Source organism: Ranitomeya imitator, chromosome 3 (genome assembly GCF_032444005.1).
Source record: "Ranitomeya imitator isolate aRanImi1 chromosome 3, aRanImi1.pri, whole genome shotgun sequence".
In the NCBI taxonomy this organism is placed as follows: Eukaryota; Metazoa; Chordata; class Amphibia; order Anura; family Dendrobatidae; genus Ranitomeya; species Ranitomeya imitator.
Window position 1 is genome coordinate 439462274 of NC_091284.1, and position 15347 is coordinate 439477620.

At 41.9% G+C, this 15347-nt stretch overlaps 1 protein-coding gene across 2 annotated transcripts in view; it reads right to left on the reverse strand.

Annotated features, from left to right (window-relative positions):
- Positions 1-2006: 2006 nt before the first annotated feature.
- Positions 2007-15347, reverse strand: part of DOC2B (double C2 domain beta) — a 1593495-nt gene continuing 1580154 nt past the window's right edge. For both annotated transcript variants that reach the window (XM_069757350.1, XM_069757348.1), the window contains one exon: positions 2007-5801. In XM_069757350.1, coding sequence (XP_069613451.1) covers positions 5665-5801 — 137 coding nt within the window. In that variant the 3' untranslated portion in view covers positions 2007-5664. The remainder of the gene's footprint in view (positions 5802-15347) is intronic.

The window sequence follows — 15347 nt, forward strand, 5'->3', positions numbered from 1 at the left end:
TGGTTCGTTTACATGGCATTCCAGAGAACATCGTTTCTGACAGAGGTTCCCAGTTTGTTTCGAGGTTTTGGCGAGCCTTTTGTGCTAGGATGGGCATTGATTTGTCTTTTTTCCTCGGCTTTCCATCCTCAGACAAATGGCCAAACTGAACAAACCAATCAGACCTTGGAAACATATCTGAGATGTTTTGTTTCTGCTGATCAGGATGATTGGGTGTCCTTTTTGCCTTTGGCTGAGTTCGCCCTTAATAATCGGGCCAGCTCGGCTACTTTGGTTTCGCCGTTTTTCTGCAATTCTGGTTTCCATCCTCGTTTCTCTTCAGGGCAGGTTGAGTCTTCAGACTGTCCTGGTGTGGATACTGTGGTGGATAGGTTGCTGCAGATTTGGACTCATGTAGTGGACAATTTGACATTGTCCCAGGAGAAGGCTCAACGTTTCGCTAACCGCAGGCGCTGTGTGGGTCCCCGACTTCGTGTTGGGGATTTGGTTTGGTTGTCGTCTCGTTATATTCCTATGAAAGTTTCCTCTCCTAAGTTTAAGCCTCGTTTCATTGGTCCGTATAGGATTTCTGAGGTTCTTAATCCTGTGTCTTTTCGTTTGACCCTTCCAGCTTCTTTTTCCATCCATAATGTATTCCATAGGTCATTGTTGCGGAGATACGTGGCACCTGTGGTTCCATCCGTTGATCCTCCTGCCCCGGTTTTGGTTGAGGGGGATTTGGAGTATATAGTGGAGAAGATTTTGGATTCTCGTATTTCGAGACGGAAACTCCAGTACCTGGTTAAGTGGAAGGGTTATGGTCAGGAAGATAATTCCTGGGTCTTTGCCTCTGATGTTCATGCTGCCGATCTGGTTCGTGCCTTTCATTTGGCTCATCCTAGTCGGCCTGGGGGCTCTGGTGAGGGTTCGGTGACCCCTCCTCAAGGGGGGGTACTGTTGTGAATTCTGTGGTCAAGCTCCCTCCTGTGGTCATGAGTAGTACTGCGGCTGGTTCTGTCTATGAGCTTCCTTTGGTGGATGTGAGTGGGGCTGCGGCTTCTGAGTTTCCTTCCTCAGGTGACGAGGTTAAGTCGTTAGGTGCTGCTCTATTTAACTCCACCTAGTTCTTTGTTCCTGGCCTCCAGTCAATGTTCCAGTATTGGTCTTGCTCTCTCCTGGATCGTTCTTGTGGCCTGTCTTCACTGCATAAGCTAAGTTCTGCTTGTGTTACTTTTGTTTGCTATTTTTTCTGTCCAGCTTGCTATATTGGTTTTTCTTGCTTGCTGGAAGCTCTGCGACGCAGAGGAAGCACCTCCGCACCGTTAGTCGGTGCGGAGGGTCTTTTTGCGCCCTCTGCGTGGTTGTTTGTAGGTTTTTGTGCTGACCGCAAAGCTATCTTTCCTATCCTCGGTCTATTCAGTAAGTCGGGCCTCACTTTGCTGAAACCTATTTCATCTCTGTGTTTGTATTTTCATCTTTACTCACAGTCATTATATGTGGGGGGCTGCCTTTTCCTTTGGGGAATTTCTCTGAGGCAAGGTAGGCTTATTTTTCTATCTTCAGGGCTAGCTAGTTTCTCAGGCTGTGCCCGAGGCGCCTAGGTCTGGTCAGGAGCGCTCCACGGCTACCTCTAGTGTGGTGTGATAGGATTAGGGATTGCGGTCAGCAGAGTTCCCACGTCCCAGAGCTCGTCCTATGTTATTATTAACTATTAGGTCACTTTGTGTGCTCTTAACCACCAGGTCTATTGTGTTTCTGAATCACCAGTTCATAACACAGTACATCACGTTGTCACACTCGGGTCAGGAGAGCTGCCGGCCAGTCTGAGGATTGCAATGGGATCATCGCCTGAGTCTGACTGCACCTCTAGGATATGTGCACTCTAAGCTTTTGATGCAGACATTTCTGCATCAAAAACGTGTCTCTTGGCAGGAAAAATGCAGCTTAAAATACCTAGTTTTTTCCGCATTATTTACTTGTGTTTTTTATTAGTTTATTACTTGCTTTTTTCTCATTCAAGGGAATGGGGTACAAATTCTGCAAAAACATTGAAAGAATTGACATGCTGGACATATGAAACTGCTTCAAATTTGCAATAAAAAATAAGCAATGTGCACATGAGACTTCAGGAATCTCATTCACTTTGCTGGTACTAGGGAATCCTTCAGTTTTTGCGGCAAAACTGCAATGAAAAAACAGCAGCAAAAATGCAGCAAATACTTAACATGTGCACATACCCTTACTTTTAATATTTTCATCAATGTTCTTGTTTATTTCAATGAGATTCTTTCTGCATTAAATGGAGCCCTTTGGTTAAAGATATTGTCTATTCTGTCAAGTTCTGTCATAGAATATCTGGAGTTCTGTTCAGTTTCACCAGTCAATTATACCTTTCTAATAAAAGGCATTTGTATTCTTACTAGGATCTGTAATGCCTTGTGTTTTCATCAGTTAATAGCGGACGTGTGAGGTCAGACGTAGGTAAAGTCTACCGATGTTCTGTAGACTTGTTTCCATTAGAGCACCTAATGACTAATTTTATGTAAAATGGATCTTCTATGATATCTAAGGCCTCATTCAGACGTCTGTTTCTCTCATGTACGAGCAAAATGGACCGATTACTTTGATCAGAGTGTGGTCCAAGTGCCATCAGTTTTTCTTGTATGAAAAAAACAAAATTATCACCTCCTTCTACTTGAGACGCTGTAAAAATTGGACCGCAGTTGGACATCATCAGGATTTTTTCACGGACCCATTGACTTGAATTGTCGATTTTTAGGCAAGCGCTTGGATCAAAATCAGAGAAGTCTCTTTTTTTAAACAGATCACTAGGAAAAATAATCGGACATGTGAAAAGCCCCATAGACTATCATAGGTACGATTGCCATCTGTAAAAAACGTGGATAGCACTCGTACGAGAAAAACTGAATGAGCCTCAACTTTGATACTTTGCAAGTCACAATAATTTGCTATGCTGAAATACTTTAATTGAAATGCTCAACATATTATTATAATAAAAGAATATAATGTTTAAAGGAGTTGTCTGAGTTAGAATAAAATTTAATTAAAAGCAAAAAATAGCATCAAATAACAAAACATAGATTACTTACCTAATGCTTACATGCAGCACTAGGGCCTCAATTCTTGTGCTTCCTGTTGGTCTCTGTCTACCTCCCTGCAGTGGTCACGTCCGTTCAACTGACATTACTGCTATATTCAATCACTGACTTCAAGAGTGTCATGCTGTCCACTTTAATGGTATTAGCTGCAGCAGTCACATAGGTAGACAGCATGCAACAATTCTAGGAAAGTAAACAATGACCGACAGGTAGCTCCAGAGCATCAGCACTGGAGCAACAAGGGATTCATCAGGTAAGTTCTGTTGTTATTTTAGATTATTTACTGCCTAAAGAAAAGTTCCTATTGATCGTGGAAAACCCTTCTCATCCTATGACCATCATGAACCTGGTGACTTATCACAATCTTATCACAAACTCAAGAGTGATAACGAGAAAAATATTGGAGGCACTAGTGTGCTCTAAAACCAATACTAACATATACGCCAGATTAGTAACTTGGTGGCTTGTGCGTATCATACAAAAACATAGAAAACTATCATTACCAATCAAAATACTTTCTTATACACACTATGTATTTATTCTACATGTATAATTTCTTAGCTATGACTGATGATAATGTTCTATTGGAGTAACCAGCAGTCTCATAAACGGGCATAGAATTTAGGCTTTTTGGACTTGTTGAATAAAAAAAATAGTATAAATGCTCCTATCCACGCAGATGGTCATTTATGACAGAGGTAAAGCATATTTCTTATTTAGTTATCCTTCTCTCGCTTTATAAACCCATAGCTGTCAATCAAAGAAAAACGGGTTGGAGAAAGTTGGAAAACAAGTAGGTGGGAAGGTCCATTTAAATGATTGGTCACGCCAAGGGTGAACTGAGCACCTGTACTTGGTTTGAAAAGTCATTCTGTGCTGACAGACTGCCTTTAATCCCAAGTGAAACAGGCTCTACATGTTACTTGCTCAGAATACAGAAGGACATTATACCTGTGCACTGCTCCATATTCAGGGAGAGGAGGTATAATGTCCTCCTGTTATTTGTACATCGCTTGTTCGAGTCTGTAGTGGACAAGATACAGGGATCATGAAGGTAAAAACAGCCCCAAACTAGCTGTGCTTTATTGAATGACATGACTACCATGCTTATCTTTAACTTTTGAACGGTTCTTCACGCCAACAGTTTTTAAGGGAAATCGCTAGAAATGCTTTGTGCCTTTGATCTTCTAGCAGTGTGTATACTCTGACAAGTAACATTTCTGTCATTGTCTAGCAAAGAGTTAATTTATAAACCTGTAGAGACGAAGCACTTGCATTGCCAATATTAGTCAATCACTGTTTCATTGTAAACGACAAGGTTCAATGCTTGATACATTTTAAAAACAATTTATCTGATTTTTTTCTCAAATACAAATATTTAATTTTTTTTTTTTTACAAATTATTAATTTACAATGCTTGGCTTGACTACGCCATGTCTAGCTGGTTACAGATTACCGAATCTGGATACATTTTAACATTTGTACCCAAATCTCTTGGGGCTTTACTAAACTAGCCATAGGTTATAAAGAAACCTATTGTGTTCTAGGTTTAGTTCAGAAGTACCATGGAAGGTGAATTAGCCGCTGCCGTAATATGCATAATAAAATGCTGATGCCTCCTATCTGTGTGACACTGGTCTTAGTTGTAATTATTGTTGTATTACTAGAGGCAAACCCATATTAAGATGATTTTATGTAAATATATATACTTAAGAAATATTAAAAATATATTGACATTTTGTAAAAAGTACCTTGTCTCTTACATTGAGTTTACATCATGCCGATAAAAGGCTTAGAATTTCTCCATACTTCCCTCTAGGGATTGCTAAATCCTACTTTCATGGTAATCCTATGCATCACGATCTGCTTTAGAGCAAACAAGCGCCGAGGCACAAATGAGCATCTTATATTACATTGAGAAAAAGGTATTTCTTAAGCTCCCTGATGGTATGCGATGTGGTCGTAAAAAAACCGTCAGCACAAATAACAATAACTTTAATTAAACCTATAAATGTCATATGAGGTCTCGGTTTGTTACTGTGCAGAAATGAAATAGTGCAAACCAGGATGACGGTAATGCACAATATTCTTTTTTTTTGCCTTTTAGCCACACTAGTCTACATACAATTCTTGTCATTCCCATCCCAGTGCCATGGCAGCAAAATAGTTTCTGTCACAAGCTAACTCATGATTACAATGTGTCAGTAACATTTCACTGCTCAGGCAATCAAACTCAGGAAATAAAGAAATAGAAATCATCATGAGAAAAATATGCAGCCAGCCAGTAGACATAAAATGCGAATATCACCAAGAGAAGGGTTCCGTCATGTAACTCCTGTAGCAGAATAGGGAGCTGATGCAGTTTTGGGGTGAGGTGTGTTGAGCTCTTTGACCCTGATTGGCACTATTGCAGCTTAATGTACTAATAAAAGCATTGCAGGCAAATTATTCCTAGTCATCTTTCCACTTTTCTATGGTCATGGTAAACTGGGGCAAGGGCAAAGGCATAGCTTGTGACTTGTTCCTTTACAGCTGCGCCACCAAAACACCGAGTGGCACACTAAGGTCAGTCACTGAGGACAGCTCCCGGTAGCTCATTTGTTAATGTGTGCCAGCGTTCAATTTTCTTGTCTTTGTTTTTCAGGCAGTCAAACCAATGTTTGAGGCGTTCTCCTTTTGCATTGATTCCCAAAACAACTCCACCTATTGATTTAAGAAGAATATTATTACTTACTCTAATCTTCTAGAATACTATTCATTTATTAGATGAATATGAATAAAACTTATTCTATTATCATGACATTTAAAGGGGTTGCTGATACCTATAGTGTCCTTTATAAATATCTATCTTTAAGCCCTAATCATTTTTGTAATTTGCTTTTTGCAATGGGCTGGGTGGTGGAACCACTGTGCCAAAGCCCAAGGAAGACCTGGAGGGGCGTAACTAGAAGCCTCATCCAATCTGACCACAGACACGCAGCAGCTAACGACACCGCAGCTCGTGGAGAGACAAGGGAGGTGATCCAGGTGGTACTCCAGGGCTGACTTTGGGTAGATGGCGGCTGACCTCAAGGAACAGGTAGCTGGGATGGCCCGGGGGAATGTCCAACAGATGCAGACAGGCAGAAAAGATGACAGGAACCGCAGGTATAGACAGGACAGTCTGACGGAGAGATGAGCACTGGCGGGTGAAGCTGGCTTGGCTGTTGTTGAGGTGAGCACTGACAGGTGCAGCTGGCTCAGCTGCCATTGAGGTGAGCGCTGGCGGGTGCAGCTTTCTCGGCTGCCATTGAGGAAAGCACTGGCGGGTGCAGCGGACTCGGCTACCTTTGAAGGAAGCACTAATGGGTGTAGCAGACTCGGTTACCATTGAAGGAAGCACTGGCGGGTGAAGCAGTCTGAGATGCAAGTACAGGGATCTGATAACTGACAATTGTGTTAGGAACAAACTCACAACATTACACAGGCCCCTCCGTGTTGGAGGAGGCAGTTTAAATAGTAAGTTTCCTCCAGCTATTGGCTGGGGATACTTAGTTTAGATAAATACGTGCAGCCCCTTTAAGAAAGAGGAAGTGTGCGCGCGTGCACCCTAAGCACAGGGAGACAGGAGACTGGAGACTTGCTAGGAGTGCACACACCCCAGGCAGCAGCAGACACTAAAGGAGCAGGACAGGAGCCTCCGTGGTGAGTACGCTAGTGTCTCCGCAGGGAGAGAGGGACTGCAGGCAAAGATGCGGGCACTACACTTTACTATAAAATTCCCTACCATTCTCCCTAACTTGGCCATATATGTGCTTTTATTCTTTACATTCTGTGATGTGTCGTTTGAGTGAAGTCTCAAATGTGTGAATGACAACAGCGCCGCCGCTTGAGAACGATTTGTTTTAGGGTGGTGATAAAATATATGGGGCAGCACTGCGGTCACTCACCCTGCTTCTATCTCCATCCTCTAATGGCGAGATGTTTTAGTGAAAGAGGGGTCATTGCCACAAACAGGGGCTGTGGTGTCAATGATGGAAGTGTTGCAGCAGTGACTAAAGATGCAGAAGTGTGTCAGCGGGTAAAGAAGCTGTGGTCACTATTTCTTCACCCTTCCTGAAACAGAACATCATCAGAAGTGACAGCAGCTGTGTTAAGTGGGGACAGCACCACCCCCTAATGACATGTTTCAGAGGGGGAGATAAAACCTGCTGAGAAGTGAATGCTGGGCCATCCTCCAGTGATGTACTATTTGAGACTACCCTTAAATGAAACGTCACACAATTGAAGAGAAAAAGCTCATTTGGGGAATAGCAGGAAAAGATAAGGATGAGGACATTTTATAATAAAGCAAATTTCAGAAGTGGTAAGGGCTTAAAGATAGCTATTCATAAAGGGAATTAAACGTATTGAACAACCCCTTTAAGTAAACTTTTATTTATCAAGGAGAACCATACATATCTTTGGATACAGAAGTTAAAATAATTGAAGCTGACTTGGTTATATATGAAAAGCAATATCATTTATTAGCAAGCAGAAGCTGCAAAAGCAGATTTTTAGGATTCATACACACTGGTTCAAAAAGTACCGTATATCACACTGCTTCCCCTTCTCTATATGCATCCTAAACATCCTAAACATATAAAGAAATAGTTAATTTTCCATCCTGAAAAAAAGTTTTTTTTTATCACTATGGCTACGTTCACATTAGCGTTGTGCGACGCAGCGTCGGGCGCCACTGCGGCGACGCATGCGTCATGCGCCCCTATATTTAATATGGGGGGCGCATGGACATGCGTTGTGCTGCGTTTTGCGACACATGCGTTTTTTTGCCGCAAGCGTAGGGCGCAGAGGACGCAGCAAGTTGCATTTTTTTTGCGTCCATTTTTCGGCAAAAAAGGACGCATGCGTCGCAAAACGCAGCGTTTTAGTGTGCGTTTTGTTGCATTTTTGTTTGCGTTGTGCGTTGCATCTCCGACGCAACATCGCACAACGCAAATGTGAACGTAGCCTTAGGTCATATTGTAGCTAACATGGCCACAACTAAGAGCTTAAAAACTGTCTCAGGCCCCTATCTATAATAATAAAAAAAAACAAGCTGTGAATGATCATGGCCAATGATAGTTACATAGTTATTAAGGTTGAAGGAAGACTATATGTCCATCTAGTTCAACCCATAGCCTAACCTAACATGTTGATCCAGAGGAAGGCAAAAAAAACCCATGTGGCAAAGAGTAAGCTCCACATTGGGGAAAAAAATTCCTTCCCGACTCCACATACGGCAATCAGACTAGTTCCCTGGATCAACGCCCTATCAAGGAATCTAGTGTATATACCCTGTAACATTATACTTTTCCAGAAAGGTATCCAGTCCCCTATTAAATTTAAGTAATGAATCACTCATTACAACATCATACGGCAGAGAGTTCCATAGTCTCACTGCTCTTACAGTAAAGAATCCGCGTCTGTTATTATGCTTAAACCTTTTTTCCTCCAGACGTAGAGGATGCCCCCTTGTCCCTGTTTCAGGTCTATGATTAAAAAGATCATCAGAAGGGTCTTTGTACTGTCCCCTCATATATTTATACATTAAAATAAGATCACCCCTTAGTCTTCGTTTTTCCAAACTAAATAGCCCCAAGTGTAATAACCTATTTTGGTATTGCAGACCCCCCAGTCCTCTAATAACCTTGGTCGCTCAGTGATTCACCAGCTTTTTTTTTTACAGATTCTCATTCTAAGGGCTCATGCGGATGAGTATTAATCGGACGTATGCTATCCGATATTTAATAGGACAGCACTCTAACCCATGCTATTCTATAGGGTTGTTCACATGAACAACTTTACTCTTGATAAGACTGTCCTTGTGAAAAAAATTGCGACATGCATTACTTTTCACGACGATTTTGGTGTCAAGTCTAAGAGTTCATAAAAGAAATCGAATCCCACATGGAACATCCGAGTGACATCCGTTTTTTACTGATATATTTCTATTATTAACCCAAGAAACTGTATTTGATTGTGTAAATTTTTAATGTAGATGTATGAAAACGGATTATACATGGATGTCACATGGACGTATACACAGATGGCACACGAGTGAACATCAAATGAAGATTAAATGAAAATTGTCTGAACTTTCTGGATGAAGCTTAGAAGATTTTTCATACGTTCGTCTGCAGGGCCCAGATATACTGTATGAAGATGTTTGGCTGCCATGGAATGGTTTTGTACATGGATTGTCTTTCTAGCCACCCTATTTCTCATACAGCTTCATAGACCATCTTCCTCCGCTACCTTTCCTGTGTATGTCATGTCTGCTCCCCTCTCGTGTGTTTTTGCTTCTTTACTCTTGATCCGCAGACCAGGACCAGGTTATTTTGTATGCAACCACACTGTCAACATTGATTCAGGGTATTAAATGCAGTTTGTATTGTGGCTACTAGCTCATATGTTATTCTAAGCTTAAATCTGAAATGGTTTGACTGATTAAGGTCATACTCTCTATAATATGATACATTATTTCAGCTGTATAACTAGACTGTTATAAAAACGAAAAATCAAAATACTTCAATGAAATCTTTATAATATAAAATTGATCCAATACAGATGTCCATATGGCATCCCTTCCTAAAGGTGATTAGATTAAAGGCGTGTGGAGTAACCTGATGTACCACACAGGTACAGTTGTGCTCAAAAGTTTACAAACCCCAGCAGAATTTTTTGCTTTCTTGGCCTTTTTTCAGAGAATATGAATGCTAACACCAAAAGAATTTCTCCACTCATGGTTGGGTGAAGCCATTTATTGTCAAACTGTTTTCTCTTTTTAACCATTTTCTGCCATCAGACGGAATAGTACTTCCGATGGCAGAACACCTGCTCACCGCCGGACCCCGCATCAAAGCCGGGACATGTCAGCTGTTTTGAACAGCTGACATGTGCCTGCAATAGGCACAACTAGTTAAATGCCGCTGTCAAACTCTGACAGGGGCATTTAACAAGTGCATCCGGCCATAGAGCCGGAAATGCGCACACCGCTGACCCCGTCACATCATCGGGGGTTAGCAGTGTGTCGGCAGGACAACCAGAGCTCTCCTGGAGACCTTTATGGTTGTTGATGCCAGATTGCTCTGAGTGCCACCCTGTGGTCAGCGCTCATAGCAATGCTGTAATTCAGCTACATAGGGGCGATCTGAGCATCGCCCCTATGTAGCAGAGCAGATCAGGCTATGCCAGCTTCTAGCCTCCCATGGAGGCTATTGAAGCATGGCAAAAGTAAAAAAAAATGTTTTTAAAAATATGAAAAAAATAAAAAAATATAAAAGTTCAAATCACCCCCCTTTTCCCCTATTCAAAATAAAACAATAAAAAAATCAAACCTACACATATTTGGTATCGCCGTATTCAGAATCGCCCGATCTATCAATACAAAAAGATTAACCTGATCGCTAAATGGCGTAGCGAAAAAAAAAATTAAAAATGCCAGAATTACGGTTTTTGGTCATCGTGACATTGCATTAATAGGGTATCATTAAAAATGTCAGCTAGGCACGCAAAAAATAAACCCTCACCCAACCCGAGATTATGAAAAAAGGAGATGCTATCTTTTTTTTAGCAAAGTTTTGATTTTTTTTTACAACTTAGATAAAAAATAACCTAGACATGTTTGGTGTCTATGAACTTGTAATGACCTGGGGAATCATAATGGCAGGTCAGTTCTATCATTTAATGAACCTAGCAAAAAACAAACAAAAAACAAGTGTGGGATTGCCCTTTTTTTGTAATTTCATCGCACTTAGAATTTTCTTCCCGTTTTCTAGTGCACGACATGGTAAAACCAATAGGGTCATTCAAAAGTACAACTTGTCCCGCAAAAAATAAGCCCTCACATGGCCATATTGACGGAAATATAAAAAAGTTATGGCTCTGGGAAGGAGGGCAGCAAAAAAACAAAAACGCAAAACCGAAAAAAGCTCAGGGGGCTAAGGGGTTAAATTATAATGACCACCCAAATACCGTGTATTGCCCCCTCTAACATCAATGACAGCTTGTAGTTTTTTGTAGTAGTTGTGGATGAGGTTCTTTATTTTCTCAGATGGTAAAGCTGCCTACTCTTCTTGGAAAAAAGCCTCCAGTTTCTGTAAATTCTTGGGCTGTTTAGCATGAACTGCGTGCTTAAGATCTCCCCAGAGTGGCTCAATGATATGGAGGTCAGAAGACTGAGATGGCCACTCCAGAACCTTCACTTTGTTCTGCTGTAGCTAAGGACAGGTCGACTTGGCCATGTGTTTTGGATCATTGTCATGTTGGAAACTTCCAAGAACATCCCATGTACAGCTTCCGAGCTGATGATTGCAAATTTTCCTCCAGTATTTGCTAATAACATGCTGCATTCATCTTTTCTTCAACTTTGACCAAGTTTTCTGTGCCTTTGTAGCTCACACATCCCCAAAACATCAGCGATCCACCTCTGTGCTTTACAGTAGGAATGGTGTTCCTTTCATCATAGGCCTTGTTGACCTCTCTCCAAATGTAACGTTTATCGTTGTGGCAAAAAAGTTCAATTTTGGTCTCATCACTCCAAATGACCTTGTTCCAGAAGTATTGTAGATGAGATAGTTTGTGGCAATTGCGCAGTAATGGCTTTCTTCTGGTGCCTCCACTATGCAGCCCATTTTTCTTCAAGTGCCTCCTTATTGTGCACCTTGAAACAGCCACACCGCTAGTTTTAGGAGTCCAGTATTTCAGCTGATGTTATTTGAGGGTTTTTCTTTGCATCCCGAACAATTTTCCTGGCAGTTGAGGACAAAATATTTGTTGGTCTACCTGACCGTGGTTTTGTTTTTACAGAGCCCCTGATTTTCCATTTGTTAATCACAGTTTGAATGCTGCTGACTGGCATTATCAATTCTTTGGATATCTTTTTGTATCTCTTTCCTGCTTTGTACAGTTCAACTACCTTTTCCCGTAGATTCATTGACAATTCATTTGCTTTCCCCATGACTCACAATCCAGAAACATCAGTGGCTGGATGAAAGATGCAAGAGTCTGTTTGGATCCCAGAAACTCACTCAGCTTTTATGCACACACTGATTGATCACAGGTGAGGATGTTACGTTTAGTAGCCATTCAAACCCATTTGTGTCAACATCTGTGCATTTTATCAGGCCAAAATCACCAAGGTATGTGAACTTTTGATCAGGGTCATTTGGATGCTTTGGGTTGCCATTATGATTTAAAAAGAGAAAACACAGTAGTTTGACAATAAATGGCTTCTCCCAACCACTAACCATGAGTGGAGAAAAAGTTTTGGTGTTATCATTCATATCCTCTGAAAAATGACCAAGAAAGCAAAAATTCTGCTGGAGTATCTGTTGTGAATTCTGTGGCTGAATTCACTCCTGTGGTCACAAGTGGTACTGCAGCTTCTGAGCTTCCTCCCTCAGGTGTTCTGGTGAGCTCGTTGGCTGCTTTGTTATTTAACTCCACCTGATTCTGTCTTCCTTGCTCCTTGTCAATGTTCCAGTGTTGGATCTGAGCTTCTGGATCTTTCCTGTGGCCTGCTGCTCTGCTTAGATAAGTGCTTTTTGCTTTTGTTGCTACTTTTTCTGTCCAGCTTGTCATTTCCTTTTGCTGAAAGCTCTGAGACGCAAAGGGTGTACCGCCGTGCCGTTAGTTCGGCACGGTGGGTCTTTTTGCCCCCTTTGCGTGGTTTTTTGCTTTAGGGTTTTTTGTAGACTGCAAAGTTCTCTTTGCTATCCTCGCTCTATCTAGAATATCGGGCCTCACTTTGCTGAATCTATTTCATCCCTACGTTTGTCTTTTCATCTTGCTAACAGTCATTATATGTGGGGGGCTGCCTTTTCCTTTGGGGTATTTCTCTGAGGCAAGTCAGGCTTGTTTTTCTATCTTCAGGCTAGTCAGCTCCTCAGGCTGTGCCGAGTTGCATAGGTAGTGTCAGGCGCAATCCACAGCTGCCTTTAGTTGTGTATAGGTTAGGTTCAGGTATTGCGGTCTACAGAGATTCCACGTCTCAGAGCTCGTTCTATTGTTTTTGGGTTATTGTCAGATCACTGTATGTGCTCTGATTGCTGGCACACTGTGTCACTGGATTGCCTACATAACAGTACAAGGAGCCAACTAATGATTCTCAATAGAGGGAAAAAAGAAGTTCTGACATCATTTTTTTTTCTCAGCTCTGTGTTCAGTCTTTTTTTCCCCCTAGACATTTGGGTGTTTCAGGACACAGGTGTGGACATGGATATTCAGGGTCTGTGCTCTTCAATGGATAATCTCGTTACACATGTACAAAGGATTCAAGATACTATTGAAATCTATGTTAGAACCAAGAATTCCTATTCCTGATTTGTTTTTTGGTGATAGAACTAAGTTTCTTAATTTCAAAAATAATTGTAAGCTATTTCTGGCCTTGAAACCTCATTCTTCTGGTAATCCTATTCAACAGGTTTTGATTATTATTTCTTTTTTGCGCGGCGACCCTCAGGACTGGGCATTTTCTCTTGCGCCAGGAGACCCTGCATTGAGTAATGTTGATGCGTTTTTCCTGGCGCTCGGATTACTTTACGATGAGCCTAATTCAGTGGATCAGGCTGAGAAAAAATTGCTGGCTTTGTGCCAGGGTCAGGATGATATAGAAGTATATTGTCAGAAATTTAGGAAGTGGTCAGTACTCACTCTGTGGAATGAATCTGCGCTGGCAGCTTTGTTCAGAAAGGGTCTCTCTGAGGCTCTTAAGGATGTCATGGTGGGTTTTCCTATGCCTGCTGGTTTGAATGAGTCTATGTCTTTGGCCATTCAGATCGGTCGCCGCTTGCGCGAGCGTAAATCTGTGCACCATTTGGCGGTATTGTCTAAGATTAAACCTGAGCCTATGCAGTGCGATAGGACTATGACCAGAGTTGAACGGCAAGAACACAGACGTCTGAATGGTCTGTGTTTCTACTGTGGTGATTCCACTCATGCTATTTCTGATTGTCCTAAGCGCACTAAGCGGTTCGATAGGTCTGCCGTCATTGGTACTGTACAATCCAAATTCCTTCTGTCCATTACCTTGATATGCTCTTTGTCATCGTATTCTGTCATGGCGTTTGTGGATTCAGGCGCTGCCCTGAATCTGATGGATTTGGATTATGCTAAACGTTGTGGGTTTTTCTTGGAGCCTTTGCGGTGTCCTATTCCGTTGAGAGGAATTGATGCTACACCTTTGGCCAAGAATAAACCTCAGTACTGGACCCAGCTGACCATGTGCATGGCTCCTGCACATCAGGAAGTTATTCGCTTTCTGGTGCTACATAATCTGCATGATGTGGTCGTGTTGGGGTTGCCATGGCTACAAACCCATAATCCAGTATTGGATTGGAACTCTATGTCGGTATCCAGCTGGGGTTGTCAGGGGGTACATGGTGATGTTCCATTTTTGTCTATTTCGTCATCCACTCCTTCTGAGGTCCCAGAGTTCTTGTCTGATTATCAGGATGTATTTGAAGAGCCCAAGTCCGATGCCCTACCTCCGCATAGGGATTGTGATTGTGCTATCAATTTGATTCCTGGTAGTAAATTCCCTAAAGGTCGATTATTTAATTTATCCGTGCCTGAACACGCCGCTATGCGCAGTTATGTGAAGGAATCCCTGGAGAAGGGACATATTCGCCCATCGTCATCACCACTGGGAGCAGGGTTCTTTTTTGTAGCCAAGAAGGATGGTTCGCTGAGACCGTGTATTGATTACCGCCTTCTTAATAAGATCACTGTGAAATTTCAGTATCCCTTGCCATTGTTATCTGACTTGTTTGCTCGGATTAAGGGGGCTAGTTGGTTCACTAAGATAGATCTTCGTGGTGCGTATAATCTGGTGAGAATCAGGCAAGGAGATGAATGGAAAACTGCATTTAATACGCCCGAGGGTCATTTTGAGTATCTAGTGATGCCGTTCGGACTTGCCAATGCTCCATCTGTGTTTCAGTCTTTTATGCATGACATCTTCCGTGAGTATCTGGATAAATTTCTGATTGTTTACTTGGATGACATTTTGATCTTCTCTAATGATTGGGACTCTCATGTGAAGCAGGTCAGAATGGTTTTCCAGGTCCTGCGTGCTAATTCTTTGTTTGTGAAGGGATCAAAGTGTCTCTTCGGTGTGCAGAAAGTTTCATTTTTGGGGTTCATCTTTTCCCCTTCTACTATCGAGATGGATCCGGTTAAGGTCCAAGCCATCCAGGATTGGACTCAGCCGACATCTCTGAAAAGTCT